Source organism: Wolffia australiana, chromosome 2, assembly GCF_029677425.1.
Source record: "Wolffia australiana isolate 7733 chromosome 2, ASM2967742v1".
In the NCBI taxonomy this organism is placed as follows: domain Eukaryota; kingdom Viridiplantae; phylum Streptophyta; class Magnoliopsida; order Alismatales; family Araceae; genus Wolffia; species Wolffia australiana.
In genome coordinates, this window is record NC_135836.1 from 8,816,822 (window position 1) to 8,842,558 (window position 25,737).

Below are 25,737 nucleotides of genomic sequence, written 5' to 3' on the forward strand. Positions count from 1 at the left end.
CAAAAGGAATGTTCAAATTTAGTCCTGCTCAAATGATGAGTATGGTTGATCCCATACCTTTAGTGTGGAGACCCTAAATACATATAATTGGTGATCTTTGGAGAAAGAGTTCACTAAATTGATCTGTATGAATCCCTATATGACATTGTATGAAAGTGTCTATATCCAAAATACTTTAATACCCAAAATAGGGGTTTCTTATTACTTGGGTCAATATCGTATAATACCAAGGCATACAATCTCATTGTAACCACATAGTTACATTTGTTGATTTGTTGTTGCATCTAAGCTAAAGAATGATTTGAGTATCATAGATATAGATTGGTAGGTCAGATTCAAAAAAAAACCATCCATCCATAATGCGTATCTTATTTTTTAGGTATAAGGAACAATACATAGTAGTGATTTCCATCATGCATTCAGGCGTAGTAGAATGACTAGTGAGTGTTTGATGGTTATCCATACCTTTAGTCATTTGGGGATCTAACACGGATAAAAGATTACACACATTGAGATTTGATGGCTTTGATTAATTTAATCAAATTAAATTTCATGCAGCATAAGGTGTAAATAAATACATAATTGATCAATTCACAATCAGTTAATCACATTACTTCAGGGCTCTATGGCCTTGAATGGGATGAAACATAAGGGATTCATGTACTATGAGACTTTGAAGATAATAATACCGGCATTCATAAAACCATTCAGCAGATGACCTTTGCATGGATCAGATCCATGATTTATTCGATCCTTGAGTATATATTGAGCTCCTAACGTGTAAAACCTAAATATGTATCCACATGATTCTTGGCACATTGAATCTCCTCTTTCATCTTGACGAGCCTCATTCACGCTTGTCGACATTGTTACCCCATTATGATCTCATCAGGAATGAGAATAAGGGGAGGGCCCTGATTAATTTTTTTCAGGGTAAATTTCATTTGGGGTCTTTCACTTCTTACACGAAGTGAGTATTTTTCATAAAAAACCCCAAACTTTAAGTATATCTTCTAATGTTCAAAAGACCATTTGCATGTGTCAGTCTAGTTATCTGCTGTAATGGATGAATACTTTTTATTAGTCTTACAAAGTAATTAACTATATCATGAATGGTTGATTTTAACCAATTGATAGTTTAAGTCTCTTGCCCCTTGAGTGCCAATATACACCTAGTGTTGTAAAAAATACCAAGTGCATTAACTCACTTGCGGAACATGTGTGTCATTGGTAATTGTGTACTTATAGTCATCATCTACTTGACACTCATAGAACAAATTAGGATATGGTCAAACATCAAACCCTAATCGATCATCCGAATAAGTAATCATGAATTCCAAATTATCAAAAAATTCTTCTTCGATATTCTATTTCCTTGGCCAATGATTTCATCATATTGCCTTCCTTGAGTTGTATCTTCTTACATCAAGGGGAATCAAACCATTCTTGGCCACTCAATCATCTTCTTGAACTTCTTAATTCACCTAAACTACCACTATCTTGAAGTCCATGAATAAGAACTTGTAATTCATAATCAATGTACACTTGGCTATCCACTTGTAATTCATAGTCTTTGATATCTCAAGCCTAAGATACCACATAAACAACAAGGACATGAATCAACCTGATTAACATCTTGGTATTATAATATTTATAGATTCATACAGATCAATTTTGTGAACTCTTTTGCTAAAGAGCACCCATTATATTTCCTTAGTATATCAACATTAATGGCAACGAGATTAGACATACTCATCAAATGAATAACAATAGATAATATTATTCTATCTAGATACCTTGATAACCTCCTAAAGTATCATTCAAATATAAATAGTCAGATCACACACAAAGAATAATACCCTTTATCTTGTAGTTTTACTGTAATTCCCCAATTACTCATAGACTTCATTGTAAGCATCACATGTGCACTATAATTAGTACATCATATTAATCTTTAGACTTAGGACACCAAAGATTCCTTAAGGATGAATGATCGTGTTTTGACTATTACATTTGAGTCTCTAATTTGGAGATTCTAAACTATCCTAGCTCAAATGCATCAACAAGTCCACAAAGTTGATTGTGTGGTCAACATGGGATCATCCATTGTTGGAATTAGAGGAGATTGACTCAAGAAAGATGACATAGTTAAATCCCTAGCAAAGGTTATGAAATGCCATAGAAGTTGTTCTTTGATGATTTCACCTTGCATTCGTACCAACCAAAATGACAGATTAGGGTTTAACAATTAATCAAATATAAGTATGGAGGCTTATATTAATTATTCTCAAGGATGAGAACTTTTTCAAAAAAATCCAGATGATTTTCATAAAAATTCCCATATAGTATAAATAAACGGGGTTTGATACCCATGTGAGTCAATTTGACTGATTAGGGTTTGATGGTTAACCATGCCTTAAGTCATTTGGTAGTCTCATGTGAATGAGGTATTTAGAGTGACAATTTATTGGAAATATATGTGGCCTACAAGCCAATCGTACATAATGCATCATATTCCATATTATCTGAAATAATAAATAAAATATACTTATTTATTATGAGGTTTATGATCCAATGATCTTTTAAGGTTTAACAAACAAGGATGCCCTAATTCATTTTGTAATATTTCAAGGAAGAGGAATCAAAAATGGTATTCTTGGTGATACATGTGTGTTACAAGCCAATTGCACATCCCTTATTTGATATCTGATAAGCTCAAAATTAGCAGTGAAATCAGGTCGTTGAGAATTTGAGTTTAATCAATAAAATTTATAAACCTATACTCGTAAATAATTTAGATAGCTAGTGACGAATAAGGGTCGTCTCCATGGGGAACAAATGTTAGGGAAAAAATGATCTCGATTGGGTGAAGTCACGAAGATGAGAATAGTTATGTATAGCATACATGGTAGTGAATGTGTGACGATAGTGATCATGATGACGATCATAGCGATGTGAGTATCGTGCTAGTAGTAGTACTGGAAGGTACAGTAAGATGAGAGGAGGAAGGTGGACATGAGTGGTAGCGTGAAATGAGGTCGTTAGACAAGATGGGAGTGAACAATAAAATGAGAGATGGCTAATTATGGTTTTATTAGTTAGGTTTTGCGATGAATGAAGATGGAGAGACTAGCTGGGATTGTGACGTCGACGATATAGTGATGTTGTCAGTGGTGGATATAGTGATGGAGGTAGTGAGAATGAGGTAGAATGATGGTAGAATTGAGAGAGATGGTGATATGTTTTTGCTTAAATGAGGCGAGAGGTAGATGATGAGATCGTCATTATGTAGGAGGAGACGTGAAATGGATGAGAGTGGATGATAATGGATGATGATGGAGGCAGACGAATGAGGGTAATGGATGGTGAAGATTGGTAAACTAACAAGGTGTGCTGGAGAAAATTCAATGTAAGGCAAGAGGCTAACCTTAGATCCTTATATTATGCTAGGATCAATGCATCTCTTGTTGCAGATCAACCTCTCCACTTCTTTGTTGAACCTCTCCCAGCACTAGAGATACCAAGGAACACTTGATGGACCTTCAAAACTTCACTTTCTTTCAATTTTCCTATCTTAGATGAAGTGAGCTTAAAGATGTTTTTAACAAAGATCCGGGGTTTAATTTATGGATATGGATATGGATGGATAAAGAACAAAAAGATGAAGCTGCCTTTAATACTTCAGCTAAATCCAAGTTCTAGATCGTTGGATGTCAAGCCTGGAAGTTGGACGATTTCGAGCCATTGATTTAATTCAAATATTTCTTTCTCGTTGTCCTCGTAAGCACTGTCATGACGTTCGGTTAGGGTTTTATCTCGCATGAGCATTAAATACGATGATTGGTTGAGATTTTGCATCGTCATCAATGATTGATGGTTCTCATCACACCATGTGGCACCCTAGAGAAAAAAGACAAAATAGGTATAATTGTATATAAATTACATATGATGTTTAATAGCTTTTTTGTACCTGATGTGGTGCCTCGTCGGCATGCCACATCAGCCATTTTCCCTTTCTATTCAATGAAAATAGGACATGTGCCTGCCATGTGTACACGTGGAGCCATGTGTTACTGATACGTCGTGCGACCATCATTGTTGACCGGCCAAAAGAAGAAAGAAGTCATTAATTTAAAGATTATTGAGCCTTGGTCCACGCATTGTAATTATTACGAAAAAAATTGTCTTTTTTTGTGATTGGGCCATGTCACCTACGCCACAAAAAGGTGAAAGAAACTAATTAGCGCTAACTCTGATTTGTTGGTGTTCAACGAATCGAATGGCGACACTTAGAATCAAAAAATAAAAGAACTAAAATAAGTTCAAAAATTCATATTTATTAAAAAAAAGTCCCAAAAATACAAATATATATATAAATTATTAGTTCATTATAATTCCAATGTGATGTTTGTTATGAAGTTCATAAATACATGCAATGACATAGTGAATTATGATGAGATAATAATAGAGTGAGCATGTGTCTTTAAAGATGTATTCTAAAAATATTCATACTCAATATGAATAGGAAAATTTAGACAAGACGGAAATGAAATTATCTAGATATGATAATACTATCTGATCCTACTTATATGATAAGTATAGTTGATCCTGTGGTTGTTAGTGTGGCAACACTAAGGACAAAAAGTGGGTACTCTTTGGAGAAAGAGTTCACTGAATTGATCTGAAGAATCCCCGAATGTTATTATACCTAAACGTCGCATAGGTCGATCCATATATAAAGGTTGTATAAATGATCCATCGACCTAAGACACTGATAACACCCTAAATTCAGTCTTTATTTCATGCTATGAGCATAATTTTATGCCTTCAAAGAGCTTAAAATGGGGTTGTTAACATCTATTTACATGAAAATACTGTTTTTAAGTGATTTCTGATTTTTCCCTAATTTTCTGTTAATTCTATGAATTTTAAAGGATTTATTTGAGCTCGAAATAACTATTTTTGAATGAAAATGGCAAGTTTAATATTGGATTTCGAGATTTATCAGTACGGGGATGAATCAGTGAATTTTCTAGGATTTTTGAGATTTATTTGAAGAGGAAATGCATTTGTTCTAAGAAAAAAGATATGTTTATAAGGAAACAAATTAGTATTTAGATAATTTTTGAACTTTGAAGGGTTTTTTATAAAATTTTGTTGCAATGATACCCCTCAAAACAGCTCTCGGTCGTGGTTGCAGGCGTAAAGATGTTATTTAAAATTTTATAGGGTTTTATTGCAAATGATTTAATATTTGTTTTAATATTTTAGGAAAAAACAGGAGGAGAGAGAATGAACAAAGGGCATATACACGAATATTTTTGGGCGGCGTCCATCTGTAATTGCGCGTTTAAAATGGGTTTTTCCGCAAAAAAGGTCCAAAGAGCTTTTCGCGCGTCGATATGGCGTCATTGTGGCCGTCGGATGAGAATCCGACGGCGCTTGAGGAGGGGTCAGCGACGGGAGGTGAGTTCACCGCCCACACGGCGCGTACAACGTGCACGCAAGGGCGGTGACGTGGCGCTTGCGGATTCGCCTGCCCGCCGAGAAACGCATGCGCCAGGTGCGTGCTAAATTTACACCCCTTATTTGTTTTACTTTTTTCTTTCTATTTTTATTTTTGCCAGTACGTGGCGCAGAGAAGCACCACTGAAGAAGTTGAAATGCCGCCGCCAATGAAATGACGACACCTCAGCGAGCGGTTAGAAGAAGAAACAAATTAAATAAATGAATTAATCCAATGGCTGATATTGGTTTAAATTCATTTATTCATAACTTTCGATCCAGAAGTCCGATTGAGATGATTTTTTTATGGATTTGCTCGTAATTCTTCCCTCCTTCTATTTCTATGGTTGGATTATTGAATCAAGCCTGCATTGATAGATAAAAATTAATTACTCATTAGGGGTAAAATGGTAATCTTTGCCATTTTACCTAGGTATAAAAGCCGAATTTCGAGAGGAGGGGGTTATTCTTGATGGTGCTCTATCATAGCTGCAAGACAGGGAGGAGCTCTAGCTTGGATCAACCTATCTGGTACTTTTTTCTTGTTTGTATTTTAACTTTTAATGTATTTTGGATGATGTTTTAGTGAAATTTCTTCTTCATTCTTCTTGATCTTGGTCTGAACTTCTAAATCACTAGGCTTGAGCGAAATATACAAGCCCTTACTGAGATTGAGAGGAGGGAATGAGAGATTTACCTAGCTATTCCAAGTGCACATTAAAAACTATAAAAAACTTCAATTTCTGGGAGATTAAATTTCTTTTTTATTATACTAAAATTATGTAGTATTTCTGAATTATAAGACCTACAAAACCAACCAACTCAAATCAAAATTTACCTCTCAACCTCTCTAATTGACCATTTGGACCCTTTTCTTTGGATCAAAGAAGCCAAATTAGAGCTCCCAATTTCTTCTATTCATCCCATCTTTTCTACCCTCCTTTCTAAATTTCTCATCTAATTAGGGTGATTTGATCTTCATTGAAGATCAAATTAACTCTAATTAGGGTTCAAATTATTCAAGAAGAACTTCGATTGGATTCCTTACTAGCTTCCCTTTGACGACACTCGTACTTATCACTACACATCTTAAGTAGAGTTTTTATAAATTTTATTGTATAAGCTAAAATTGACAACGACAAGGGTTTAAAATTGCATAAAATTTACCCCTATTTTTGGCTTATCAGACACCAAGGACATCTCATGGATGAGCGTCTCCATTTTTACTACAACTTTAGAGTCTCTAATCACAAGATTCAAACAAGCCATAGCTCGGATGTAGAAAGAAGCCCATGGAGGTGGTTGAGAGGTCAATATCTGATCATTTGCCCTCTGCGTTAAACGAGATTGACTCAAGGAAGACGACACACCTAAATTCCTGGATAGAGTAGTGAGGAAAAATCAAAAGTTGTTCAAGAATCTCACGCGGATGATGGATTATATATATATATATAGTAACTGATGGCGGTTAAGGTTCCACGAGAGAGTTCAACACTACTCGGTATCTTTTAGAATACGAGGTGTAGCTTGGCACCGCACGGGCTGGAAACTAAACCTATCGATTGATATATATATTGATATAGATAATTAATAAGGTTGACTAATGATTTTCATTGGGCCACTAAAGTTATTAATTATAATGATACATGGGCCTAAAGAGTAACACACATAATATCATAGGGGCATTGGTGAATATGTTTTACTTGATGGGCTTTTGGAAAAAATCTTAAGCAAATTATAAATAGGGGAAGGTCACCATTTTAGGCACTTAGGCCAGCTAGATATGGATGCCCCCCTTTCTTTGTTCTAAATACCCCTCCACTCAAACAAAGAGATAGTCTTCATGGTGAGAATATCTTTACGATTTTAAAGAAGAGTAGGAGAAGAAGAAGTAGAAATCCAAGAGCAACTTGATCATGTGGATAATTTTAGAGGCCGATCATGTGAATGGCTTCAGGAGAATCTCAAAGTGAGCAAGTCAAGGATGGAACAAGTTCCCCACAAGGTACATATGATGTATTTATTTTAAATATCTATTTTGAATCGAGAAGCTCTTCGGTTGCATTGAAAACCAATTTTCTATCATTAAGGCACCAAAACCAAACACTTCTAGGGGGATCTAGATCTATGAAGATTAGAACATACATTTAAAGGCTAAAATCTTGATAGCTCAAATAGACTCATCCAATGAACCTACGAAAATTATGGATTTGATCTGTGTAAAGGTGATGCAACCGTCTACGTTTTTTAACTTGAAATTCCCCTTCGCTTTAGTTTTTCATTATGTATTTGATTTTGCATCGAGTCCTCAAGATGACACAACATGAAGATGAATATTAAGACTAATAACTGAACGGAAAACATAGACGATCATGTCCAATCTGTTGAAACTACCCAGACCTATCGAGTTAAATTCATCATCGAATAATGACTATATGTAGACATTTTTAATTATTGAATGCATCATCGAGTTACATCCATCATCGAATAATGACTATATGTTGATATTTTTAATTATTGAATTCATCATCGAGTTAAATTCATCATCGAATAATGACTATATGTAGATATTTTTAATTATTGAATTCATCACCGAGTTAAATTCATCATCGAATAATGACTATATGTAGATATTTTTAATTATTGAATTCATCACCGAGTTAAATTCATCATCGAATAATGACTATATGTAGACATTTTTAATTATTGAATGCATCATCGAGTTACATCCATCATCGAATAATGACTATATGTAGATATTTTTAATTATTGAATTCATCACCGAGTTAAATTCATCACCGAGTTAAATTCATCATCGAATAATGACTATATGTAGATATTTTTAATTATTGAATTCATCACCGAGTTAAATTCATCATCGAATAATGACTATATGTAGATATTTTTAATTATTGAATTCATCACCGAGTTAAATTCATCATCGAATAATGACTATATGTAGACATTTTTAATTATTGAATGCATCATCGAGTTACATCCATCATCGAATAATGACTATATGTAGATATTTTTAATAATTGAATTCATCATCGAGTTAAATTCATCATCGAATAATGACTATATGTAGACATTTTTAATTATTGAATTCACCACCGAGTTAAAATTCATCATAAAATAATGACTATATGTAGACATTTTTAATTATTGAATTCATCACCGAGTTAAATTCATCATCGAATAATGACTATATGTAGATATTATTAATTATTGAATTCATCATGGAGTTAAATTCATCATCGAATAATGACTATATGTGGATATTTTTAATTATTGAATCATCACCGAGTTAAATTCATCATCGAATAATGACTATATGTAGACATTTTTAATTATTGAATTCATCACCGAGTTAAATTCATCATCGAATAATGACTATATGTTGATATTTGTAATAATTGAATTCATCATCGAGTTAAATTCATCATCGAGTATAGACTATATGTGGATATTTTTAATTGTTGAAATCATCATCGAGCTAAATTCATCATCGAATAATGACTATGAGTAGATATTTTTAATTATTGAACTCATCATCGAGTTAAATTCATCATCGAATAATGACTATATGGGGATATTTTTAATTATTGAAATCATCATCGAGCTAAATTCATCATCGAATAATGACTATATGTAGACATTTTTAATTATTGAATTCACCACCGAGTTAAAATTCATCATAAAATAATGACTATATGTAGACATTTTTAATTATTGAATTCATCACCGAGTTAAATTCATCATCGAATAATGACTATATGTAGATATTATTAATTATTGAATTCATCATGGAGTTAAATTCATCATCGAATAATGACTATATGTGGATATTTTTAATTATTGAATCATCACCGAGTTAAATTCATCATCGAATAATGACTATATGTAGACATTTTTAATTATTGAATTCATCACCGAGTTAAATTCATCATCGAATAATGACTATATGTTGATATTTGTAATAATTGAATTCATCATCGAGTTAAATTCATCGAGTATAGACTATATGTGGATATTTTTAATTGTTGAAATCATCATCGAGCTAAATTCATCATCGAATAATGACTATGAGTAGATATTTTTAATTATTGAACTCATCATCGAGTTAAATTCATCATCGAATAATGACTATATGGGGATATTTTTAATTATTGAAATCATCATCGAGCTAAATTCATCATCGAATAATGACTATATGTAGACATTTTTAATTATTGAATTCACCACCGAGTTAAAATTCATCATAAAATAATGACTATATGTAGACATTTTTAATTATTGAATTCATCACCGAGTTAAATTCATCATCGAATAATGACTATATGTTGATATTTTTAATAACTGAATTCATCATGGAGTTAAATTCATCATCGAATAATGACTATATGTGGATATTTTTAATTATTGAATCATCACCGAATTAAATTCATCATCGAATAATGACTATATGTGGATATTTTCAATTATTGAATTCATCATCGAGTTAAATTCATCATCGAATAATGACTCTATGTGGATATTTTGAATTATTGAATTCATCATCGAATAATTACTTACGAATGGGTCTGTCTACTGGGCCGACGATAACGGGCCGGTGATCTATATAAATACATATACTTCGAAGAAGCTTCCAGAAGCGTAGATTCTCCAGACAGTTCTGGAAGCTTCGAGCCGTATATAAACAGCGAGAGCGGCTTCTCCGACCATCTCCGGCGGATCGCCGGCGAGGAATTAGGGTTCCGGCGAGGACAATCATGGCGGAGGAAGCGAAGGCCAAGGGCAACGCCGCCTTCTCCTCCGGCCGATTCGAAGAAGCCATCTCCCACTTCTCCGACGCCATCGCTCTCGCCCCTTCCAACCACGTCCTCTTCTCCAATCGATCCGCTTCCTACGCCTCTCTTCATCGCTACAATGAAGCCCTGAACGACGCCCAGAAGACCGTGGAGCTGAAGCCCGACTGGGCCAAGGGCTACAGTCGCCTTGGCGCCGCCTACGTCGGTCTTGGCTCCTTCGACGACGCGGTCGATGCCTACAAGAAGGGGCTCGCGATCGAGCCCTCGAACGAGGGCTTGAAAGCCGGTCTCGCCGATGCGCAGGCCTCCGCTGCTCGCGCCAGCCGGCCTCAGCCTTCGTCGCCGTTTGGGAACATCTTCCAAGGCCCGGAGATGTGGGCGAAGCTCACCGCCGATCCCACCACCAGGGGGTTCCTGCAGCAGCCGGATTTCGTGTCCATGATTCAGGATATTCAGAGAAATCCGAAGAATTTGAACTTGTATGTGTCGGATCAGCGGATGATGCAGACTCTTGGCGTGTTGCTCAACGTGAAGATGAGGACGGCGGATGATATGGAGGCGGAGGCTGCGGAATCGGGGTCTCGATCGAAGTCGCCCGAAGAAGAGCCGCCGAGAGCTGAGCTGGAGCCGATGGAATTGCCCGAAGAGGAAGACGATTCGAAGAAGAGGAAGGCGGAAGCCCAGAAGGAGAAGGAAGCGGGGAATGCCGCTTACAAGAAGAAGGATTTTGAAACGGCGATCCAGCATTACACGAAGGCGTTGGAGCTCGACGATGAAGACATCTCGTTTCTCACGAACAGAGCCGCTGTCTACTTGGAAACGGGCAATGTAAGTTATCTGATCGGAGCAGAAGTTCATATATTTGATTTGATCGATTGAGCTTTAATCTTCATCACCGTTTTCTGAGGTGATTTTTGTGGATATTTGGGATTTTTGCAGTATGAGGACTGCATTAAGGACTGTGACAAGGCTGTTGAAAGGGGAAGAGAGCTGCGGTCCGACTTCAAGATGATTGCAAGGGCTCTCACAAGGAAAGGAACTGCGTTTGTGAAACTCGCCAAGTCCTCCAAAGACTATGATATCGCCATCGAAACTTTCCAAAAAGCGCTGACGGAGCACCGAAATCCCGATACCTTGAAAAAACTTAACGAAGCTGAGAGATCCAAGAAAGAACTAGAACAACAAGAACAGTACGATCCGAAGCTTGCCGATGAAGAACGCGAGAAGGGTATGTTTGTATCTCACTATTTTCAATATCTTCTTGTATTTCCCCTCGAGCATTGATCTGATTACTCATTCTTTGTTATATCTATATCATCCAGGTAATGATATGTTCAAGCAACAGAAGTATCCAGAGGCGGTGAAGCACTACACGGAGGCTCTTAGAAGAAATCCTAAGGATCCAAGAGTATGATTTGCTTCTGAAAACCCTCTTTTATCTGTTTATGATACAGGGGATTCATAAAAGTTTAATTTTTTTGCTGATTTGTAGGTGTATAGCAACCGTGCGGCATGCTATACGAAACTGGGGGCTTTGCCAGAGGGATTGAAGGACGCAGAGAAGTGCATCGAGCTGGACCCGTCTTTTGCAAAGGGTTATACCAGGAAAGGTGCGATTCAGTTCTTCATGAAGGAATATGACAAGGCTTTGGAGACGTACCAAGAGGGCTTGAAGCATGATGCCAACAACACCGAGCTTATTGATGGAGTCCGAAGGCATGTCCCATATCAATATCTCTTTATCTACCCATCTATCTGTACATTTCATTTCAGTCCGTCTGTTTATCTCATCTCTCCTTGTCGTTGCCGATCCATCTATCAATCTATATTTCATTGTGCCTTAAAAACTCTCATTCTCTCTCTATCTGTCAATCTGATCTCTATTTATCCGGTTGTCGACCCCTCTCTTTATCAAATCTCTTAATATATCTAGTTATTCTGACAGATAACTGGATATATTAACCCATTTTTCACTATCTCTCTATCTAGTTTTGAATCTCTCTTTGTATCTAGTTATCTATCCCTCTCTCTCTATCTGTATGTCTTTCTCTTTCTTGTTATCTATCTCTCCGTTTGTATTCCTGTCTAACCATAAGAGATACATAGCGATGTATCTAATCTCTCTCTCTCGCTCTATCTAGTTATCCATTTTGATCTGTTTGTCTATTTATCGAATCTCTCTCTATACCTAATTATCTATATATCTTAAACTGTTCCTGTCCTATCTCTCTCTTTATGTACCCATCTATCACTCTAATCTCTCTGTATATCCAGTTATTTTTCACACTTTCTTTCCATGTTTTGAATTTCTCTGATGTACTCATCTGTCTCTCCTAACTATCTCTCTACTCATCCATCTACTCATCTGTCTACCCTATTTCTCTTTCTACCGGTTTTTCTATTCTTATAAAGATTTATCTCCGCGTCTCTAACGCCCAACACTGGCTGATGTACTCCAGGTGCGTGGAGCAAATCAATAAGACTAACCGCGGGGAGATTAGCGCGGATGAGCTGAAGGAGCGACAGGTGAGCCTTTCCCTAAATTTCTTTGAAAAATTCCGTAGTTTCCTTAAATTATAATCTCGACGATAAACCAACTCCCGTAGTAACATCTATCCTACCTAGCATCGCCATGATATCGGCCGATTTCATCTTTTTAAACTAAATTTCTTTCAATTTCATTAACTCACTTTGATTTTCTACCAGGCGAAGGCCATGCAAGATCCAGAGATTCAGACAATTCTCTCCGACCCCATCATGCGGCAGGTATAATCTTCAGAACTTTGCTCTTCACATATAATCATATTAAATATTGTGCGCGGTTAAGACCTGCCCCGTTTGGGAAATTTGAGAAAAGAATCATTAAACAGAGATTTAGTACATTTGTCCCGTCCAAGCGCCTGCAGTGTAATCATATAGTCAATTGCATAGTTATTAATGTTAATTTTTTAATTGGTTGGGCATCAGGTGTTGACGGACTTCCAAGAGAATCCACGTGCGGCGCAGGAACATTTGAAGAACCAGCACGTAATGCAGAAGATCCAGAAGCTGGTCAGCGCCGGAATTGTGCAGATGCGATGATGGGATCTCAGCCGTTGAAAGGTCTTTTTGATCATCCTGCTCTTGTTTTGACTGCACGTTTCTTTCTATTTACATTTACTTTCATAGATGTATGGAATGTGTGCACTCTCCCCTAGATTGCCATTTTGAACGAGGGGCTTCTTGCTTTGTTTAATCCATGCCCATATAATCTCTGACTGTGTCAACCTGCATGACGTGAGAAGATGAAATCGGCATGATAATATTACTTCTGGAACATTACCCAACGTTGAATTTAAATGGAATTTGGATGAGAAATCGGATCACACGATTCCTCAAATCAATTAATTTTCAATTAAATTAAACAATGGACTAGTTTGGAATTCTCTAAAGATTACCTTAAAACTGTGAACAATTGACCTTGTATTCAAATGTCGGTTTTATTCACGAAAATAGTGTCCTTATATTCAGGTACGAAACAATTTCTAGGGATGTTTTGTATACGATCTTGTAGAGTATACTTTTAATCAGTCATGATTATGTGACACCTATGAGATAATTGAGGTGATGTACCTCAATTCATGACTGTGGTCAACATATACCAAACCTTAGAAAGGGTTACTTAGGCTTAAACACACTCGCAATTTTCGTGAAGTCGAATGAAACATTCTAAGTAGGCACTAATTTAATTGAGCAAAAAACCAATGACTAAATTGTAGGTGGAAAATTAGAAAAGAGATACAATTTCAAAACTTGCATTAGAATAATCCCTAGTCTTGTTCCAGGAAAATTATTCCTCTTTCTGAATATTCCAATTATAGAACATATCACAGCTAAGTACCGGTTGAAAGTTCAAATGTCTAGCAGGAAATTCCTAGAACCTTTTACTTTGGAACATCTCACACACCCAGTCAATATGGACAGATCTACTCACATAATGCGAGACATCTGAACTTTGATATTGCGTTATTCGTATAAATAAATATGCCTAAAAAATGTCAAACCATTTGGTACTCTCAATGGTCATGAAATTATTCAAATGGGACTCCACATCTTTGGCAAATGCCATACTAAAGCTCAAACGGCTTGATTTTACTAAATTTTATAAATGGATAGGCTTTGTGTGTGATCTTATAGTATTGGCTTTCACTATCTGTGTTTTTTTTATCCGCGAGTCTATTGCGTTGTTGTAGATTCTCATGAAGTGTACAATGGTTTCTTAAACATCCATTATTTCAACTCAAAAGATTTTGATGAAATTTGAAAGACATCTTCAAATAGTAAGTTTCTACTTAATTTGGTGGGAAAAGTCCACCCTCAAGTTGGACCATTACAGTCAAATTTCATATATAAATGGGTGAATAATTATAGAACTAATGGCTTTGACTCTGAATTAATGTTTCGGCTTTTATATTATCCGCGACCACTCTAACAGAGGTTCTAAAGATACCTTTTGTGCAGAATATACTCGTATTTAAAATTTTTTTGTCTGCAAGTCTTTCTCTTTTAAGAGTTTTCTGAGAGGATTAAAAGGAGGAAGTAATATTAATTAAATATTCTTAATAATAATGAAATAAAAGCTTAAAAGCATTTAGGCATTACTATAATTAAATTAATGTAATTAATTGAATATTCTTAATAATAATGAAATAAAAGCTTAAAAGCATTTAGGCATTAGTATAAATATTTAAATATGATTTTGCTTAATTTTAATATTAAAAATAATGCAAGTTCCAAAAACACAAATGCAGTAACGTGATTATAATATTATGGATGTACAATTTGATGTCTGCTATGACATGGATGCCTTGTTATATCTTTTTAAAATTAGATGTTGAGTTGAAATAAAAGTATTTTTCTTAATAATTAGTAATTAGGAATCATTTGAAGGAGAAAATAGCCATATCTCATGAAATATAATAGGCAAATGGATATGTGAATACAATAATTAATGTGAGTTCACCCAATACAATTATAAGAAAATAGTCCTTATGATGCCATAAAAATGAATCAACATAAATCAGAGCACCAAAACCTATTACACCCAACTTAGCATAACTTCCACATCAATCAGATTAAGATTTTCCATGATATATGCAACTTCCATATTCTCGCAGATGAAAAATCTCCACCATACAATGGAAAAGTCCTTGAAAATAGTTTTTCTCAATAGAAACCAACATTCCCTAGTTGGGGTGTCTAAGGCCTTTATTTGACTGCTTCCAAAAACAAATAAGTCTCAAGAAGATGGATTCATTTTTGCAAAAGGATTTGTTAGTATATCTTCTGGCAGGTATTCGACCCTTAATCTTCACTTACTCTGGAGATGGCTTCCTCTGTATAGTCTTATCTACAGATACTCATTCTTTATCTATGTACTCATGCGGCCATCCTATTGGACAATAGAGCTGAAGATACGTACTCACTACAGGCGAGCATGTGCAGAGTAGACACGAGCTGGCTACAGGCAGGCATCATGCTGGTGGCTGTCTTGGCGGCGATCCATAGGCAATTCCCAGGGTGAAGATGAAAACCTATCAATTCAAAATTCACCATTGTCTACATCAAGAGACAGGGCTCTTATACACTTTTCCATGTGCCTTTATTCAAGAAAAAAGAAAATATTAAAAAATGAATTTGAAAACGACTGTTCCGTTCCGTAACGCCAACCGTTAGTTCGGTTACCCCAGCTGTTATTTTCTGTGCAAATAATAGAGATTGCTTCAGAGCTCGCTCTTACTCATTTAAGGTAATCTCTTCCAAAATATAGCTTTTTTTATTTCCATTATCATCTTACACCCTTGATATTCAATTACACTAAAACCATGGATATTTTGCTGCGCAAAACACTAAAGCTTGCTTCAGAGCTCGCTCAAACTCATTCAAGACAATCTCTTCTAGAAAATAACTTGTTTATTTCCAAATTCATGTTCTTACAGGGGAGGAGGAAGGTCGACGAGTTTTTTAAGAGCGGTTTGATGAATGCATCATGATCTGAGCGTACGAGAGATGATCACGACGATAAAGACGACCACAGATAGCATGAAAGAAGATCTAAGCGCGTCGTCGAAGGGATCCGTCTCTTTGTTCTTGTTCTGAGCCCAGAATAGACCGCCGACGACCTCGGCGATCTTCTCCACGAGCTCCACCATTTTATCTTTCATGCTCTGGAAAACCTTATAAATCTTTGCCGACAGATTCTGCTCTCCGTCGTCCTTCCCTTCGCTCTCAGCTGCGAGAAAACGAAAAAATGGAGAGTTTATTGGATTTTTTTATACACCATGACAGTGGAGAAGGATTTTCACCTGCGCGGAAGGCTTCTCTCAGTTCTTGCACGGCCTCGTTCCTCATCACAGCCTCCCATACTGCTCTGTCCGATGAGAGAGAAACCACGGCCCTCTGTAAAGAATCCAGAACAAAGATGTAATATTTCCGTTTAAGGGAATAAATCGACAGTTATATCGCTAAATAATCAAACATAGAGTTCAGAGAGAGAAACAACAGCCCTCTGCATGGCACCCAAATTACTGAAATAATGTCTTCATTTCAGGGAAGAACAATGGAAGTAGAAATCAATGTTAACGATAAACAAATAAAACGAAGATTAATGGAACCAAAGCCTTCTGCGAGACACCAAATCACCGAATAATGCTTCCATTCCAGGGAAAATTATGGAAGTAGAAGTCAGTGTTAAAATTATACAAACATAACACAGATAAAAACGTAACATTTTAACGATAAAGAATAAAGTCCATATTGGTTTTTATCCCTTGGCGAGAAAAAATTATGATGTTTTTATATCGTTAATAGTCGGATCTTCGAAGAAGGAGATGAGATGAGAAGAAACCTTGATAGAGGGATTGGTCTGCAATAATCTGAAAGCGCTGGCCACTTTCTCGTGGGCCATGGCGTCGGTTCCAGAATGGCGGCTGAAGTAAAGAGTAGGCTCGACCCAGTCCGACTCAGACTCGGAGGAAGAAATTACAAGCGGCGAATCCACCATCAGAACCTTCTTCTCCGGGGAAAAATGATTTTCCAAGTCCTGGGCCATCACAAACGGCGCAAAAGTCCTGCAAAAAGGGACTCAAATCTAATTGAACAAGATAGCAGATTTCAGAGATATCTACGTTATCTGAGCAGATGGGACCAATCTAATGAACAAGATCACAAATTTCATAGATATCTTAGTTATCCGAGTAGATGAGGTAAATTGAACAGGATTGGATATTTCCGAGATATCTTGTGATCTGAGTAGATGGGTCCGTTCTACTTTGATAAAATCGCCAATTTCCCTGTCATCTTAGTCATCTGAGCAGACGAGGCAGATATAATTGAACAAGATCTCAAATTTCAGAGATATCTTAGTTATCTGAGCAGACGGGGCCAATCTAATTGAACAAGAATGCAAAATTCCGAGATATCCTAGCTATCTGAGCAGATGGGGCCAATCCAATTGAACAAGATCAAAAATTTCCGAGCTATCTTCGCTATCCGAGCAGAAGGGGCCAATCGAATTGAACAAGATCGGAGTCATCTTGTCGGGAGGAACATGAATGTGAAATGGGTATCGTTCCGTTCTCCATTCCAAGCTAGATAGGACACCCCGTTCTGTTCAGAATCCACACAAGGAGACGGTAAACTCACTGCTGAATGACGGAGACGGCGTCACCGACCTCCTCCGAGGACGGCGGGGGGCCGAAGAACAGCCGCCTGCTTAAACCGACGTTGCCAGCCTCAGCCATGTCATCTTCTCCAATGGGTTCCCACCCGTCCTCTTCATAGAAGTAAGTCTGTGAAGGAAAGCTGGTTCTTTCGCTGAGAGACGCAACGAAAGCCGGAGAACTGGAAGATGAGGAAGATGAAGTGACGGAGACGACACCCACGGACTTAGCGTGCCGCGCCGGCCCGCTCGCTGAGACCGCCGCGGCAGCGGCGGTGGCAGCGCTCGGGCCTATGACCCTGCCGGCGGCGCGAAACATCCTGCCACCGCCCATGCGCGCCGGCCCCTTCATCGGTCGTCGCTGGTGAAACTCTGTTCCACTGCTTTGCTTCGCGTAGAGAAATACTTTTATAACTTATCCACTCGAAAATATCTCCCCGACGTGGGTCATGGAAGAAATTTTGTAGCCACAACTTTCTGCTCTGCGAGACCTGACGTACGTGTTAACGTGAGACTGCACTCGTGGGATAACGATAAAATTTTAGGACTTTACCGTCCTGTCTGAATCAGGAGTTTCGGATAATATCTTTTTATTCTTCGTTTTATGTAGTCTGTACGAATCGCGATGGGAAGGAAATATTTCACGAGAATAGATCTTTTTTGTGAATTGAGAATAGAACGGTTCGAATTCCTGTTCGTGGTGGGGAGTAACCGTGTTTGCATCAGGAGGAAGTTTACTTCTTCCTGATATGTTTTGAACCGAGGTATTGAATACATAATTATTGTTCTTGTTGCTGTCCGCTCGATCTGAGTTTACAAAGTAAACTATGCAGATTTGACAATTAGAATGTTATTCTCCCTCTTTGGTTCACTCTTCTCTCTTTGGTGACCCGCATTATTTTATCCAGTGTTTTCCTGCGCGTTCTTGATTTACCGCCGTGGTTGTAAGAAAGCACCACTCTTCATCATCATTTTCTCCGGATTTAAAAGTTAGAATTTATCTTATTGATTTTTGGTTAATTTTATAAGTTGCCTTATAGTCTTAGTCTTAGTCTTAGTCTTCCCTGGATCAATGAAATAGTCATGAAATATGATAATCAAGCTGTGATCTCAACAAGAACCTGCCCATGCCAATGATAAGAGGCCCCCGGAGCATGGGAAATGAGACCATTCTAACTAACGTAAAATCACTTCTTTCTGCTATGTTCGATCAGAGGTATTACATAATAGATTCCACCCATGAACTTATGATGAAATACGATAATCAAGCTGTGATCATTACGAGAACCAGCCGCTGAGTTGGGGAGACGACGCCAGCTGTCGTTCTCCGGACCCCTTGGCAAACCTTCCCTTGATTCTTGGCCTTGTGTCAGCGTACGCCTTCCTCGAAGCGTAGCGTATCTTCTTCTCAAACTTTCTCCTCTTCTTTTTCTCTCTGTATCGCATCACCCTCGCCTCCCTCTCCGTACTCGTCCCCGGGAAGCTCATCGCCACGTCTCCAATCTTCACAGAGAAAGAACAACCGCTCAATTTTCAATTATCCCATCAACAAAATCGTCCCACTTTGAATGGTAGTGTTGTAGGAAAAGTCCGAAAGTTATTGCACATATTTTATGTTTCGTTATGATATATGAATACCGAAATTAATGGCTAATGGAAATGAATCGGGGAACCCTTCTCAGGCACTATTCAAGATACAAAGTTCGAAATAAGTGCTCACATGTGATGTTACACTATGATAAATGATACTGAATTTTAATGCCTCAAGGACAGTACAAAGAAATAATTCTCTTTGTTGTCTACAAATCTGTATTATACCGTTCTGCCCAAATCAAGTAAACAAATCAAAAGCCGGAATACGCATAAACAAACATAAGTCACGTTACACAATGAAAAGAATAAAAAAATAAAAAAATGTTCACGTAATGATACATGATATTGAGTATCATCGCTTCTCAACTGAATCTACAAATGAGCACAAAGAAATCATCCTCTCTGGTGAGTGCAGAAATGGTTGACAGATTTCTTCCCATATCAAACGAATAAACGATAAAAATCAATCAAACTCAATCGAAAGACTCACGGTAGAGCCGAGAGGTGGTTGAGAGGACGCCATGGGAGCTTCCTCTTGCAAGCTCTCCAGAGCGGGCGACGGAGAGCTAAAAGTAAAGGAGAACCAGTCCAAGGACTTCCTCTCGTCAAGGGGCCAAACCCCATCATCGTGTACAGGGAAACCGTCGTCTGCAGTTGAATGGAAGAAGCTGCCGCTGCTCTCAAGCCACGCCATCGCCGGGCTTTGTGCGAGAGAGAAAAAAGGAAGGATGTGCTGGCGAGGGCAGTTCTTGGAGACTTAGATGGAGCAGATTATACGAGCGATGGACGAGTTCCAACGTGGAAGATCTCTCGCCATAATTAGAGCTCTGAGCTTGCTGAAAGCGCAATCGTGGGATCCACAGACACCTTCTCGGCCGAAATTTTGATGCGGGTCGTCGGTCAGTCGACGATGAAAGCCTTCTCAGCGGACTGTGAGCCACCAGTTTCGTCTAATCTATTATAAGTTATCTCACCAGTTGTAATGCCGTACCATCGGTAATTGTTATAATGATTAGGCGATAATATTGTCCTATTCAATGTCATTATGGCAGGTGGTGATATTTAAATGGCTGTAGATAATAGTAATTCCTGTAAATTTTTACCATTCCACGTTAAAAACTTCAATTCATATTCAAGTAAGAAAGATTTTGATCAATTTCGACCACAAACCTCCTAAGCAGGACTAATATTCAATCATTTTTATTGCATTTTAATTTTATATCTAAGAGAGCTTGAATCAAACTTTGAAGAACCAAGGTTCAATTCCCAATTTTTTTTGCCAATCAGCTATTCCCTTTTCGGAATATTCGGTCCCTCACCATTATCAAGGACAGTTCTATAACGTTGGTGTGGATCATCTCCTTTACTTCTAGTAGAAAGATAAAAAAGGATATCACATATTGTACCTTTTAGCACATTATACCACACTATCAATTTACTCCAAAGCTATAAACAATATTCATGATCATGCTCAAGTGGTTGGTTAATGTTGAACTCTCCAAACCCTATTGACCTGCAATAGAAGAAAGCATCACTAAATTTCTATTAAAATTGAGATATGATTTATTCTAAGAACTTAAGGAAAATCATGCAGCAATAAAATTTCAAAATATAAGTTTTCAAATTGTGGATTTATAGGAGACATGATTATTTTCTTATTTATCAACCATTCGACACAACCATTCTCATGCATGTGCCTATTGTACAGTAAGATTTTGTTGCACATTAACCATGATCTGATAAATTTTTACTACATTTGAGGAACCAAATGCTTATTTTCTCATTAATGGTTTCATTTATTGTGTCACTAGAAAATTGTTGGTATATGTGGATGAGGTATGACTAAGAAGGAGGCGAATAAGGTTCAACAAAAAAATTATAAAATTAATTTATTTAACTAAGCTGTGGTGTCACCAAAGGATGAGGCACATGATAAGGAGGACATTAACTCATACTCTTGTTCCAACATCTTCGCTAATCAACCACTTAAATGACAATCTATGCTCCTGTGCCTTCAGCCCTGAATAGTTTTTTACGCCCCCTTGGTATCCTACCATGGTTGGCCATTTGGTCTTTCCTCTAATGGTGATCAACTTGTGGAGAATATATTTAATATTACTATTCGTAAGATTTTAAAAACAAAAATAAAAATAACTAGACAGATAACATTGTCCATGCTTGTTTGTATGATGAGCTTTGTGTTCTTTGTACTTAGTTACCTTTCCAAAATGATCAAGTTTTTTGCATAATGGAGAAGTCAAATCAGATTTAAGCTATGATATAAATATATGTGGCCGGCAAACCAATCACACAATCCACATCTCATTCCATGTTCATTAATCATTATAGTGCACATGTGATGCTTATAATGAAGTCCATGAATACATGATCGGACTTTGTAAATTATGATGAGATCATAATACGGAGATCACTAGTCTTTAAGCATGTATTTGAAACATTCCTATTCAAAGGATACACGAGAAGGACATCGAAGTATCCGGATAAAATAGAACTATCTAGCCTCACTCATATGATGAGTATGGCCGGTCCCGTAGCCATTCGTGTGGAGACACTAAGGATAGATAGTGGGTGCTCTTTGGTGGAAAGAGTTCAATGAATTGATCCGTACGAATCACTGAATGGTATTATATAAAATTGTCTATCAGGTTGATTCACGTCACGATTTTGTAAGTGGTCCTTAGACCTGAGACACTAAAGACGTCTTGTGGACAGACGGTTGTACTTTGGCGATAGCCAACGAATATCTAATCATGGGAGTCTGAATGGTCTTAGTTTGGGTACATCAAGAAGTTCACGAAGACGATTGAGTGGTCAAGATGGGATCGTCCATCCTCGATATAAGAGGTGACAACTCACGGATGATGATGCAATGAAGTCCTTGGCCAAAGTAGTTAAATGTCGGAGGATTAGGGTTTCTGAATGCATAAATACGAAATCGGATGACTGATTAGGGTTTGACAATTGACCATGCCCTAAGTCATCCAAGGAGGGTCAAGTGGATGAGGAATTATACTTACACGGTAACCAATGACAAATTGGTTCCATGAGTGAGTCGATACACACTCCTTTGTGTCTTCTAGAACACGAGGTGTAGATTGGCACCCCACGTGTTGGAGACTCAACCTATCGATTGGGTTAAATTGATCCGACGTTAATTAATCTATATGATGATATAGTTAATTAATTTGGAAGGCCAATAAAGGTGACTAGGCCCCTAGAGTCATTAACAAGACTGATACATGGGCCTAGAGGGTCACACGCAAATGGTCTTTTGAGCGTCACAAGATATACTTAAGTTTTGGGGGTTTTTATGAAATAGGGGAAGACCTTGAACGAAATTCACCTAGGCCAGAATAAATAGGGGAAGGCCTTGAGCAAAATTCACCCATGCCAGAATTGTTCATGGGCCTTTCCCCTTCTTCTCCCATCTCCCAACACCCCCTCTCCCTCCCCGATATGATCGAGACAACGTAACGACGCCGACGGAGAAAGAATGGGGCTCTTCAAAGAGAAGGAGGGAATCTGACATGCCGAGGACCGCGTGGATACATCTAGAGGCTGCACACTTAAGGATCTCGACTCGTCTCGCTCCGTGATCGAAGAAATCATGAATGAGATTCGTGGAAAGGTACTTCGTTTAATGTTTGTGTTGATGTCGTTCGATTCGTTCAAGGCCTCCACTGCAAATCGTTTTGATTTATTCATCCATGTCAAGGCCTATAGAACCCAACAGTAGCTTGACACTCCACGTGTTGGAGACTAGACCTATCGATTGGGTTAAATCGATCTGACATTAATTAAATTTATAAGATGATAGAGTTTATTAGTTTGGACGGCCAATAAAGGTTATTGGACCAGTGGAGTCATTAACAAGAGTAATACAAGGGCCTAGAGGGTCACACAAATGGTCTTTTAGATGACCACATATATTTCCTTTAGGAGGATACTTACGTTTTGGGTTTTTTTATGAAAAATAATCACTTAGTATAAATGAGGGAAGGCCCTGAACAAAATTCACCACGCCAGAATTGTTCAACGGCCTTCTCCATCTTCTCCCCTCTCTACACGACTTCTCTCCACTCCCGATGCGATTGGGACAACATAAAGACGACGACGGAGATTGAACAGGGCTCGTCAACGAGGGGGAGATTCAATGCGGCGAGGATCGTGTGGATATGTCTAGAGGCTGCACACTTGAGCAGATTGACTTGTCTCGCTCTAGGATCCAAGAAATCATGGATGCAATCCATACAAAGGTAATTCATTTGATTTTGCACAAGTCTTCTCCTGCATGTCGTTTTGATTTCTTCATCCAGATCTAAGCCTCTAGAACCCAACAAGCTATTGATTAGATTATTATTAAATCAACTAATGAGGAACATCATGTGTCCTTTCAAGCATTTCATGTGGCTGTCCTCAAGATGTATCAACACGATCTCTTGAATAATGGATCTCCTTTTGAATATATTTACCCCTTCTCAAAGATCTGGCGATATTCTCCCCATCCAACAACACTAGGAATTGAATTTTGATAGGGAGAGAAGAAGGTGGTGGCCGGCGGAGCCTAGCTTACATGGGCACTTCAAATGAGTGTCCCCTAATGAACTCAAAGTTAGGGTAGTATTTGCGTTTGTAATGAAGAGCAAGGGTTGTCTCTACGGGTAACATTCTACCAATTAGTCATTTTATCAGATCGCCCCAACTTAGATCATTGCGTTTGAAATGCTATTTGATTTTTTTTGGATTATCTATTCACTTCAGAATCTAGAACCATGAGCATGACGTGTGAAAAAGTATTAAGTGCACCTCTGAGTACTAATATCTCGTAAAATACTAGGACATCCATAATAAACTCCCTTATAGTTTTGGAAATAACAATGAGTGAAGCCTACTTCTCAAAGGATATTATATTATAATCCAGGAGGTTCTCTCTCATTTTGCCTTTTCTTGGTACTTTGCATTTGGGATTCCCCACTAACCTTCCTACTAGCTGAAGGTAAATATTGACATTTGTGTCATCCTGCTCAAGCAGATAATATCAAATGTTTACCAATGAAACATGGTGACGAGGCTCTTATTGAAGTATAGGTAAGGAAGGAAGATAATTGTAGATGACTCAAAATAAAGTATAAGGGTAGATAATTTTTAATGAGGACATAAAATCCTCTTCAAAATGATGGATAATATAACTTGTGTCCACCTATGCAAGGGATGATAAATGCGATGATGAACACTTCCTTAAACAATACATGCTTCCAAAATAAAAAACCCCCTAATTATTATTATTTATTTTTTCCCTTTTTAATTGCAAGTAGGATTAGATAGTGCAACGTCTTTTGAGATATTTTGACATCTATTTTAAGTTGGCTTTGAATTTGAATATTTACAATAGGTGTTTTAATATTACTAATCACTATATATGTGAACATCATAATTCATTACATATAATCGACAATTTCATTATAAACATCATACAAAAATAATGATATATATATATATATATATATATATATATATATTTATACATAAATTAAGATGACAGGATTGGCTTAACAGTCATATAAGATCTATAAGAACATATTTGATCTCATAACCATTCATGTATATACACAAGATAGATAATTGGTACTCCTAAGGGGTAAATTTTTATGAATTAATATTGAAAGTACTTATATAGTTTATACATCATTTTGAATGAGGTCAATTCAAGTCACAATTGTGTAAGGTGTCTTTATATTGGAAAAAGCAAGGACATGTTGTATATAGACAGTGTTTTGACTAAGACAAATTAGGCCCTAATCACAAGAGTCCAAACAACCTTATATAAAAACAAGTCATAATCATTGGTCGATGTCAGTTATTAACCTGGGCTTAATAATCTTTCCTATCCAATGATTGACCAACATCAATCATAGGCGACAATCCAAATGAATCTGATTGCGATGCCTAGAAGATAAATCAAATAAAATTGTATATCAAATCTCATAAACCATTTAAAAGATAAAAGCTTATATTCTTTACAAATTGAAAGTAAAAAATCCATAAAATACCACAAAATCAAGAAAACCATAATATCATTCTAAAATAATAAAAAATGCTCTAAAATAT

General features: G+C 37.2%; 3 protein-coding genes across 3 annotated transcripts; 1 reads left to right on the plus strand and 2 right to left on the minus strand.

The window, feature by feature from the left end:
* Nucleotides 1–10,176: 10,176 nt before the first annotated feature.
* LOC144716731 (hsp70-Hsp90 organizing protein 2-like) lies at nt 10,177–13,551 on the plus strand. The gene is made up of 7 exons (XM_078591967.1): nt 10,177–11,144; nt 11,256–11,544; nt 11,639–11,724; nt 11,809–12,032; nt 12,776–12,842; nt 13,023–13,082; nt 13,284–13,551. Exons 1-7 carry the CDS (start codon nt 10,278–10,280, stop codon nt 13,395–13,397), a joined length of 1,707 nt encoding a protein of 568 aa, XP_078448093.1. The 5' UTR covers nt 10,177–10,277; the 3' UTR covers nt 13,398–13,551.
* A 2,699-nt stretch (nt 13,552–16,250) lies between these two features.
* On the minus strand, nt 16,251–18,405 carry LOC144716732 (Uncharacterized conserved protein (UCP012943)). Its single transcript, XM_078591968.1, has 4 exons — nt 18,000–18,405; nt 17,203–17,425; nt 16,661–16,754; nt 16,251–16,587 (listed from the first exon to the last, which is right to left on the minus strand). The coding sequence occupies exons 1-4, from the start codon at nt 18,365–18,367 to the stop codon at nt 16,343–16,345; spliced, it is 930 nt and encodes a 309-aa protein (XP_078448094.1). The 5' UTR covers nt 18,368–18,405; the 3' UTR covers nt 16,251–16,342.
* A 780-nt stretch (nt 18,406–19,185) lies between these two features.
* LOC144715148 (zinc finger protein CONSTANS-LIKE 3-like) lies at nt 19,186–20,480 on the minus strand. The gene is made up of 2 exons (XM_078590050.1): nt 20,099–20,480; nt 19,186–19,518 (listed from the first exon to the last, which is right to left on the minus strand). Exons 1-2 carry the CDS (start codon nt 20,300–20,302, stop codon nt 19,294–19,296), a joined length of 429 nt encoding a protein of 142 aa, XP_078446176.1. The 5' UTR covers nt 20,303–20,480; the 3' UTR covers nt 19,186–19,293.
* Between the last annotated feature and the right edge of the window lie 5,257 nt (nt 20,481–25,737).